We start from the raw sequence: 10,524 nt of genomic DNA on the forward strand, positions 1-10,524 counted from the left end.
CATAGTCGTAGTGACTAGGTGCCGTCACAACATCTTACGGAGGGAGATTTGGGTCGTGACAAGTTGGTATCATAGCTATAGGTTCATAGGTATCGTGAGTCACAAACGGGTTTAGTAGAGTCTCGCGGATCGATACCGAGACGTCTGCACTTATCTTCGGGAGGCTAGGAAAATATTAGGAAAATTTCACTTCTTTTGATTCCTTGTCGTGCGAAATAGTTAACTTTGAACTTCTAAACTTCTATCTTCTATTCTCTCATAGATGGTGAGGCAACGTACAGCCGGATCAGATGACCAGGCACCCATGCCCGCTGCTAGAGCCACCAAAGTTTGGGGTCGGGATAGAGGACGAGGACGTCCATGTGGTGCAGCCAGAGCACCTGTATGAGCTACTATAGAGGGGCCACCAGAAGCTCCAGTTGGAGCGCAGGCACTAGAGACGCCTACTACTATGCCAGCTCTTTAGGAGACCCTTCCATAGTTCCTAAGCATGTTCAATACTCTAGCTCAGGCAGAGTTGATTCACCTTGCTCCTACCATATCTCAGGCCAGGGGAGGAGCACAGACTCCCGCCGCCCGCACCCCAGAGCAGCGGGTTTAGGTCGATCAGATTCTAGAGGTTATACCAGTGCCACCTGTAGCCCCAATCTAGCCCGAGGGTAGAGCAGCAGTTTCTGAGGATGAGTAGTGTAGGCTCGAGAGGTACAAGAAGTACCACCCTCCTACTTTCAGTGGTTTGGCAATAGAGGATGCTCAGGGTTTTCTTGAGGAGTGCCACCGTATCCTCCGTACTATAGGTATAGTAGAGTTGAGTGGGGTTTCTTTCACTGCGTTCCAACTTAAAGGAGCAGCCTATCAGTGGTTGCATGTTGGACAATCCGGCTGGGGCGGCTTCACTTATATGGACTTAGTTTTCGGATATGTTTTCGAGGGAGTATGTTACCTAGAGCCTCAGAGATGCATGGCGCGCCGAGTTTAAGTAGTTGCGCCAAGGTTCTATGACTGTGTCAGAGTATGCAGTTCGTTTCAATGATATGGCTAGACATGTACCGTCCTTGGTTGCTACAGTTCGAAAGAGGGTCCGTCGGTTTATCGAGGGGCTCCATCCCAGCATCAGGACTAACATGGCCCGGGAGTTGGATATAGATATTTCGTACTAACTGGTTGTGAGTATTGCTAGGAGAGTAGAGGCAATTCTTGCTCGGAAGAGAGAGGAGAGGGAAGCCAAGAGGTCTCGAGAGTTTGGCACTTATACTAGTACTTATTCCCCAGCTACAATTCTACATGGTAGTGGTATTCCAACTACTCCTAGGCCCTAGGAGCCTTATTATGCACTGCCAGTATCTAGTATGCCTCCTACACGGGGTGCTTTTAGCGGTCAGTCCAGCAGACCTGGCCCAAGCCAGCCACAACAACCACGCCCTCGAGAGCTTGTTTTGAGTGTGGCAACAAACGCCATATGGTGAGGGATTTCCCCAGACTTAGGAGGGGTGCACCTCCACAAATTTCTCAGGCACTGCGTGCTCCACCGGGTTCTCAGGCTATGATCATATCACCAACTAGCACTCCACCTGCTCAGCCAGCACGAGGTGGATGTCGGGGAGGTAGAGGTAGCCCTAGAGGGGGAGTCCATGCCAGATACTATGCTCTTCCTGCTCGTACAAAGGCAGTTGCTTCCGACTCTATCATTACATGTATTGTTCCAATCTGTCATAGAGATGTGTCGGTTCTATTTGATCCAGGATCCACTTATTCCTACGTGTCATCTTATTTTTCCCCGTATTTGGGCGTATCTCGTGATTCTTTGAGTTCTCCTATTTATGTGTCTACACTTGTGGGAGATTTTTATTTTTTTTGACCGTGTGTATCAATCGTGTTTGGTTGTTATTAGTGGTTTTGAGACTAGAGTCAATTTATTATTGCTCAATATGGTAGATTTTGATATTATCTTGGGCATGGACTGGTTGTGGCCCCATTATACTATTCTTGATTGTCACGTCAAGACCGTGACGCTGGCTATGCTAGGTTTACCACAGTTAGAGTGGAAGGGTACCTTAGATTACACTCCCAGTAGAGTTTTTCATTTCTTAAAGCTCAACGAATGGTTAAGAAGGGGTGTGACACGTATCTAGGGTATGTGGGAGATGTCAGTATTGATACCCCTACAATTGAGTTAGTCACAGTATTGAGGGATTTCCCTGATATATTTCCAACTGACGAGACAGAGATATCGACTTTGGTATTGATTTGTTGCCAGGCACTCAGCCCATCTCTATTCTTCTATATCGTATGGATCCTCCTAAGTTGAAAGGGTTGAAGGAACAGTTATAGGAATTACTTGATAAGGGTGTCATTCATCCTAGTGTGTCACCTTGGCTTCTCCGGTCTTGTTTGTGAAGAGAAAGGATGGTTCTATGCATATGTGCATTGATTATCGCCAGTTGAACAAAGTTACAGTGAAGAACAAGTATTCTTTGCCTCGTATTGGTGACTTATTTGATCAGTTATAGGATGCTAGAGTGTTTTCCAAGATTGACTTATGTTCAGGTTATCATCAGTTGAAGATTCGGGAGCCAGATATCTCGAAGACTGCTTTAAAGACTCGGTATGGTCATAACAAGTTCCTTATGATGTCATTTGGGCTGACCAATGCCCCAGCATCATTTATGCATTTGATACACAGTATATTTCAGCCCTATCTTGATTCATTCTTCATTGTGTTTATTGACGACATTTTAGTGTACTCCCGGAGTCGGGAGGATCATGAGCATCACTTGAGGACTGTGCTTCAGATATTGAGAGAAAAGAAGTTATATGTAAAATTCTTAAAGTGTGAGTTCTGGTTAGATTCAATGGCATTTTTAGGTCACATAGTGTCGCGTGAGGGGATCAAGGTGGATCCAAGGAAGGTGGAAGCAGTGTAGAGTTGGCCCAAACCATCCTCAGCTACTGAGATCCCGAGGTTTCTTGGTTTGGTGGAGTATTATCGTTGATTTGTTGAGGGATTCTTATTTATTGTAGCACCTATGACCAGGCTGACCCAGAAGGGTGCTCCGTTCAGGTGGACAGAGGAGTGTGAGAAGAGCTTTCAAAAGCTCAAAACACCTTTGATTACAGTCCCAGTATTGGTATTACCTACAGGTTTGGGGACTAATACTATTTATTGTGATGCATCTGGAATTGTTCTCGGTGCGGTATTGATGCAAGACTGTAGGGTGATTTCCTACGCGTCAAGACATCTGACGGTACATTAAAAGAACTATCTTGTCCACGACCTTGAGTTAGCAGCTATTGTTCATGCCTTAATGATTTGGAGGCACTATTGGTACGGTGTCCCTTGTGAGATCTACATTGATTACCGGAGTTTGCAGCATCTGTTCAAGCAGAAGGATCTTAACTTGCGTTAGCGGAGGTGGTTAGAGTTGCTTAAGGATTATGATATCACTATTCTATACCATCCCGGGAAGGCCAACGTGGTGGTCGATGCCTTGAGTCGCAGGGCGGAGAGTTTGGGGAGCTTAGCACATTTACCAACAGCAGAGAGGCCATTGGCCTTGGTGTTCAGGCCTTGGCCAACCAATTTGTTAGATTGGATATTTCTAAGCCGAGTCGAGTTTTGGCTTGTGTGGTCTCCTAGTCTTCTCTTTATGATCGTATCAGGAAGCGTCAGTATAATGACCCACATCTTCTCGTCCTTAAGGACACAGTTCAACACAGTGATGCTAAGGAGGTCACTATTGGAGATGATGGTGCATTGAGGATGCATGACAAGCTATATGTGCCCAATGTAGACATATTGTGTGAGTTGATTCTCTAAGAGGCTCACAGTTCGCGGTACTCCATTCATCTGGGTGCGACAAAGATGTATCAGGACTTGAAGTAGCATTATTTGTGGAGGAGGATGAAGAATGACATAGTGGAATATGTAGCTCGGTGCCTAAATCGCTAGCAGGTGAAGTATGAGCATCATCGGATGGGTGGATTGCTTCAGAAGTTAGAGATTCCGGAGTATAAATGGGAGCAGATCACCATGGATTTCATTGTTGGACTCCCACAGACTCAGCGGAAGTTTGATGTAGATTGGGTGATTGTGGAAAAGCTAACCAAGTCAGTTTATTTCATTCCTGTGATGACTACTTATTATTCCGAGCAGCTGGCTCGAGTTTATATCCGTGAGATTGTCAGGCTTCATGGCGTGCCGGTATCTATCATCTCTGACCGAGGTACATAGTTTATATCATGGTTCTGGAGCGCCGTACAGAAAGAGTTAGGTACTCGAGTTGAGTTGAGCACAACATTTCACCCTCAGATGGACGGATTGTCTGAGCGCACTATTCAGATTCTAGATGATATGCTCCATGCATGTGTGATAGAGTTTCGGGAATGATTTTCTGAGTTGACTTTTTGACTTTTGCTAAAGAACTTTGCCCTTTCTTATGGAATTGATTCCTATAGTTTGAGTTGATTGTATCAAGTTGTTATGGCTAGATTCGTGGCGTTCGCAGGCAGATTCGCGAGACAAAGGCTTATTAGAGTAGAGATTTGCACCGCTTGAGGTAAGTAACACTTCTAAACTTGGTTCTGAGGGTATTAATCCCTAAATTACGTGTTATGTAGTTGGTGTTGAGATAACATCCATGCTAGGTGATGGGCATTTAGGCATGCGCCGTAGAAATTGTGATCTGGTTGATTTCGTGGTACTGTGTAGTCATCAAACCTTGTAGTTGTTCATGTGATCTCTATGTGTTAGAGTAATTGAGCTGCAGATTCATGTTAGAAATCATGTTAGGCTATATGTTTATCCAATTGTGACCCATTGTGGTCATTTTTGCTGTTGAATTATTTGTTTAAATGACACTATTGTACTCAGTTACATCCATCATTGCATATTATATCCCAGTCTCTGTTACTAGTTATTGTCGTGTTATATATCATTGTATGGGCTAATTGGCATGATATTTGTGAGCTCGAGAGAATGGAGAGATTGAAGACTAAGTTGGGGCCTGACAATAGTGTTGTGTGTAAAATTTGTGGATCGGGCTGCACGCCGCAGCATGCCTTATGGCTTTACATATGGATCGGGCTGCACGCCGCAGCAGGACTTTTAGGCTTTATTATTATGGGATTGGTCTGCATGCCGCAACAAGACAAATTGGCTTATCATTAGCGCTTGGGCAGGATCTGCACCTCCAAAGTCTAACATATCAACAGTGAGCGCAGGTACCGTACAGTGCTAAGTGGCTGAGTGTGAAGAGCGAGAATTGAGATAGTCAGATTGAGTACTCTGAGAGTGTGAGAATGTGAGGTTTTCATTATGTTGCATCACATGTGATAAGCACATTGGTCGAGCGACATAAGGACCCACAGAATTTCATTGATCATTGCAGGGACAAACTGTATAATATGGGAATATTCGAGGCCAACAAGGTGGATTTCACCACATTTCCGCTAGAGGGGAAGGCTCGTAGATGATGTCAATCTTATCTATATAGCACGCCAACTGGTTCACCTCCCTTGACTTGGGACCACTTCACATGTCTCTTTTGGAGAGATATATTCCACCCTCTCAGAGGGAAGAGTCACGAGGTCAGTTCAAGCAGCTCAAGCGTGGTTAGATGTTTGTGATCGATTATGAGGCGAGATTCTCTGAGTCGTTTCGCCACACACTTATGATACTCCCCACATATGCAGAGAGAGTGTAGAGGTTTATTGTGGGCTTGCATTATGGTATCAAGGTTATATGCCCGAGAGATTGATATGGGGACTTCATACGAGCAAGTTGTGGATATAACTCGGAGGATCAAGGGTATCTGCAACTAGGGGAATCATATACAACGGGGGGAGAAATGACCTCAGCATTCTGGCGGATTCAATGGTGCCCCATCTAAGGGCAGAGGTCAGTTTATGAGGGGCCAGTCTAGCAGGCCTATGTATTCAGCACCACGGCCTATTCGGGGTGCTCCGGCATGGCCCAACTTTAGAGTTATTCTAGAGAGTACCTACCGTCTACCGGCTATTTAGGGTTCCTCCATTGGGTATTCTGGTCACCAGTATCATATTTAGGGACCACAATCTTCTACACTGAGAGGTTGCTATGAGTGCAAGGAGCATGGTCATATGAGGAGGTTTAGCCCAGGCTTCGGGGCAAGGCATTACAGTAGGGTCATCAGCCCTTGGTCATTGCACCAGCTTCTGCACCACCCATCCGGTCCCCTGTAGGTGGAGGGCAGGTGGGTAAGGGTTTCCCTAGAGGTGGAGGCCAGCCAAGTGGTGCTCCAGCTAGGTTCTATTCCTTTCCAACCAGAGCAGATGCAGTAGCCTTAAACACCGTGATCAGATGTATTATTTCTGTCTACAATAGGGATACTTCGATACTATTCGATCCAAGGTCTACTTATTCATATGTATATTCTCTATATACTTGTTATCTAGATGTCTCACTTGAGTCATTGGGTGTTCTTGTATATGTGTCCATGCTAGTGGGTGATAATATTGTTGTAGATTAGGTTTATTGGTCTTGTGTAGTGACTTTTATAGTTATGAGACCAGAGCGGATCTTCTGTTACTTGATATGACCGACTTTGAGGTCATCCTAGGCATGGACTGGTTGTCTCTGTACCATGTTGTTCTCGATTTCCATGCGAAGACTATTACCTTGGCAATACCAGAATTGCCTAGATTGGAGTGGAGGGGCTCATCTATCAGTATATCTAGTCAGATCATCTCTTTCTTGAAGGCTTGATGTATAGTCAAGAAGGGTTGTTTGTCCTATTTGGCTTATGTTCGGGATACTTCTATGTAGACTCCTACGATTAATTCAGTACCAGTGGTGTGGGATTTATCTGATGTATTTCCTACTAATCTACCAGGCATGCCACCAGGTTGTTACATTGATTTTAGTATTGATTTGGCGCCGGGCACCCAACCGATTTCCATTCCACCATACTGCATGCCTTCAAAGGAGTTGAAGGAACACCTAGAGGAGTTGCTCAAGAAGGGGTTCATCAAGCCGAGTGTGTCATATTGGGGTGCATTGGTATTGTTTGTAAATAAGAATAATGGGAGTATGAGGATGTGCATTGATTACCTCCAGCTGAACAAAGCCACTATCAAGAATAAGTACATGTTTCCATATATTGATGACTTGTTTGATCAGTTATAGGGTGCTAGGGTCTTCTCTAATATCGATTTGAGATCTGGGTATCATCAGCTGATGATTCGTGCTTCAGGTGTTTCAAAGACGGCTTTCTAAACTAGATTTGGGCTTTGTGAGTTTTTAGTGATGTCCTTCGGCTTGACTAACGCCCCGACGACATTTATAGATTTGATAAATCGGGTGTTTAGGCCATATCTTGGCTCTTTTGTCAATGTCTTCATTGATGGCATATTGATCTACTCGTATAGTATGGGGGAGCACGAGTAGCATTTGAGGATAGTGCTTCAGACCTTGCAGGAACAAAAGCTATATGCTAAGTTTTCCAAGTGTGAGTTATGCTTAGTTTATATGGCCTTCCTAGGGCATGTCGTATCAGGTGAGGTTATCAAGGTGGATACCAGGAAGATCGAGGTAGTTTAGAGTTGACCTCGTCCTACCACAACGATCAAGAACGGAAGTTTCTTGGGTTAGAAGATTATTATCGTTGGTTTGCGGAGGGTTTCTCGTCTATTGCAGCTCCTTTGGCTAGATTGACCCGGAAGGGTGCTCTGTTCAGATGGTCCGAAAATTGTGAGGCGAACTTTAGAAGCTCAAGACTGCATTGACTACATCACCAATGTTATTTTTTCCCTCTAGTTCAGAGATGTATACTATATATTCCGACTCTTCACGCATTGGTTTGGGTGGTGTATTGATGTAGGAGGGGCGAGTTATTGTATATGCTTCACGTCAACTGAAGCTGAAGCCTCACGAGAAGAATTACCATTTCTATGATTTGGAGTTGGTCGTGATAGTTCATGCTTTCGAGATCTGGAGACATTATCTTTATGGGGTGTTGTGTGAGGACTATACTTATCACTGCAGTTTGCAACATTTGTTTAGGTAAAGGGACCTTAATATGAGGTAGTACAGGTGGCTTGAGCTACTGAAAGATTATGATATTAGTGTCATCTACCATATGGGAAAGACAAATGTGGTTGCGAATACCTTGAACAGAAAGGCTTAGAGTATGGTTAGTTTGACATTCATTTCAGCGGAGGAGATGCCATTGGTTTTGGACATTTAGTCCTTAGCTAATAGACTTGTAAGGTTAGATATCTCATAACCTAGTCGAATTCTTGAATGTGTTGTGGCTCAGTCTTCTTTATTTGAGAGGATCAAGGCTCGTTAGTAAGATGATTCGCACTTGCTAATTCTTAGAGAGATGGTGGTACATGGTGGTGCTAAATAGGTTACTATCCGTGATGATGGTATTTTGTGACTCTAGGGTCACCTATGGGTTCCTAATATTGATGGCTTGATAGAGACAATTCTAGAGGAGGCACACAACGCACGATATTCTATTCATCTAGGTACTACGATAATGTAACTCGAGATAGTATTACTGGTGGCGGCGGATGAAGAAGGACATAGTTGAGTCTGTGGCAAGATGTCTAAATTGCCAGCAGGTTAAGTATGAACACTAGAGGCCAAGTGGCCTACTTCAGCAGATTGTTTTATAGGCCTGGAAGAAGGAGCAAATCACTATAGATTTCGTAGTTGGGTTGTTGCAGACGTTGAGGAAATTTGATGCCATTTGGTTCATTCGACAGACTGACCAAGTCTGCACACTTTATTTCGATGGTGACTACGTACTCTTCAGAGAGGTTGGCCCAGATCTACATTTTAGGAGATCATCCGGTTGAATGGTGTGTTTATTTTCATCATTTCAGATAGAGACCCTCAGTTCACTTCATATTTCTAGAGAGTTGTACATAATGAGTTGGGTACCCGGGTAGAGCTCAACATGACCTTTCATCCGTCGGCCGACGGGCAGTCGAAGCAGACAACTCAGATTCTGGAGAATATACTCACAACATGTGTGATTGACTTTGAAGGGAAGTAGGATCGATTCTTACCTTTGGTCGAGTTTGCTTATAACAACAGTTATCAGTCCAACAAGATGGATTCATTTGAGGCTTTGTATGGCTGGTGATGTCGTTCCCCATCGGGTGGTTTGAGCCTAGCGGGGCTAGGTTATATGGTACTTATTTGGTAAAGGATGCCTTGGATAAGTTGAAGTAGATACAGGAGCCACTTCGCAGCTTAGTTTGTATAGAAGAGTTACACAGATAAGAAAGCATGTGATTTATCATTTATGGTGGGCGATAAGGTTCACTTTAAAGTCTCGCCGATGAAAGGTATCATGAGGATCGAAAAGAAGGGCAAGCTGAGTCTGAGGTTCATCATTCCATTTGAGGTGTTAGAGCGAATTGGAGAGGTTACTTACAGGCTTGCTTTGCCACCTGGTCTAACAGAAGTTCATCCAGTTTTCCATGTGTGTATGATCCGGAAGTACCTTCTCGACAGGCCACATGTGTTAGATTACAATATAGTTAAGCTAGATGAGAGTTTGTGTTATAAGGAGGATCTAGTTGCTATTGTTGGCAGGCAGGTCCGCCAGTTGAGGTCTAAGAAGATTTCAGCTTTAAAGGTCCAGTGGAGGGGTCAACCAGTCGAGAAGGCAACTTGAGAAACAGAAGGGGGGATGCAGAGCAGATAGCCATGCTTATTCAGCAATCCAAGTATGGTTCTAGACCCATTCGAGGACGAATATTTTTTTAAGATGTGGAGGATGTAACGACCCGATCGGTCATTTTTCTTTCTTGATCCCCATTCCCCTATTCAAGACTTCCCATATGTCCTTTTATTGTTTTATGACTTGCGGGGATGATTGGTTTGGTTTTGGAAGGGTTTGGGTTGAATTTGGAACACTTAGTTCCTTAATAATGACCTAGGTGACCAAGTTTGACATGAGCCAACATTTTGAGTAAACGACCTCAGAACTGGGATTTGAAGGTTCCAATAGGTTCGTATGATGATTTTGGAGTTGGACGTATGTTCGGATCGAGTTTCGGGGTGAACCAGGAGCGTTTCTGCGCTTATTATTGAAAGTTGGCACCTTGAAAGTTTTAAAGTTTCCTAAATTTGATTTGAAGTAGACTTTTGTGCTATCGATGTCTGTTTGTGATTCGAGCCTAGGAATAGGTTTGTATCGTGATTTGTAACTTGTGCGATAGCGTCATTCCGAGTTGCCTAAGTATGATTCATCGCATTCAGAGCTAGTTGAAGAAGTTTGAAGTTCATAAGTTGATTAATTTGGTTTAGGGTGTGATTCTTAGTTTCGATGTTGTTTTATGTGTTCTGAGGCTTCGAGTGAGTCCGTATCATGTTTATGAACTTGTTAATGCATTTGGATGAGGTCCCGGACGGCTTGCCATACGGACCTAACGGAACCATCGAAACTCTGATCCGAGATCAAATACGCAAAAGTCAAACTTGGTCAACTCTTCCAATTTAAAGCTTCTTAAATAAAAACTATTTTTCTA

General features: G+C 43.9%; 2 protein-coding genes across 2 annotated transcripts; both read left to right on the forward strand.

Moving 5' to 3' along the window:
- Window positions 1-2,101: 2,101 nt before the first annotated feature.
- Window positions 2,102-7,162, forward strand: LOC138887111 (uncharacterized). The gene is made up of 5 exons (XM_070168827.1): window positions 2,102-2,239; window positions 2,364-2,487; window positions 2,548-2,605; window positions 3,661-3,787; window positions 6,803-7,162. Exons 1-5 carry the CDS (start codon window positions 2,102-2,104, stop codon window positions 7,160-7,162), a joined length of 807 nt encoding a protein of 268 aa, XP_070024928.1.
- A 2,167-nt stretch (window positions 7,163-9,329) lies between these two features.
- Window positions 9,330-9,668, forward strand: LOC138887112 (uncharacterized). Its single transcript, XM_070168828.1, has one exon. It carries the CDS (start codon window positions 9,330-9,332, stop codon window positions 9,666-9,668), a length of 339 nt encoding a protein of 112 aa, XP_070024929.1.
- Window positions 9,669-10,524: the final 856 nt, after the last annotated feature.

The sequence above is a fragment of the Nicotiana sylvestris genome, chromosome 3 (genome assembly GCF_000393655.2).
Source record: "Nicotiana sylvestris chromosome 3, ASM39365v2, whole genome shotgun sequence".
NCBI lineage: Eukaryota > Viridiplantae > Streptophyta > Magnoliopsida > Solanales > Solanaceae > Nicotiana > Nicotiana sylvestris.

Coding starts and splice junctions, on each gene's coding strand:
- LOC138887111 (XM_070168827.1), top strand. CDS start 2,102: ATGGTTAAGAAGGGGTGTGACACGTATCTAGGGTATGTGGGAGATGTC. Junction 2,606..3,660: donor AAGACTGCTTTAAAGACTCG/GTATGGTCATAA, acceptor TGATCGTATCAG/GAAGCGTCAGTATAATGACC. Junction 3,788..6,802: donor ACAAGCTATATGTGCCCAAT/GTAGACATATTG, acceptor ACTTCTATGTAG/ACTCCTACGATTAATTCAGT.
- LOC138887112 (XM_070168828.1), top strand. CDS start 9,330: ATGAAAGGTATCATGAGGATCGAAAAGAAGGGCAAGCTGAGTCTGAGG.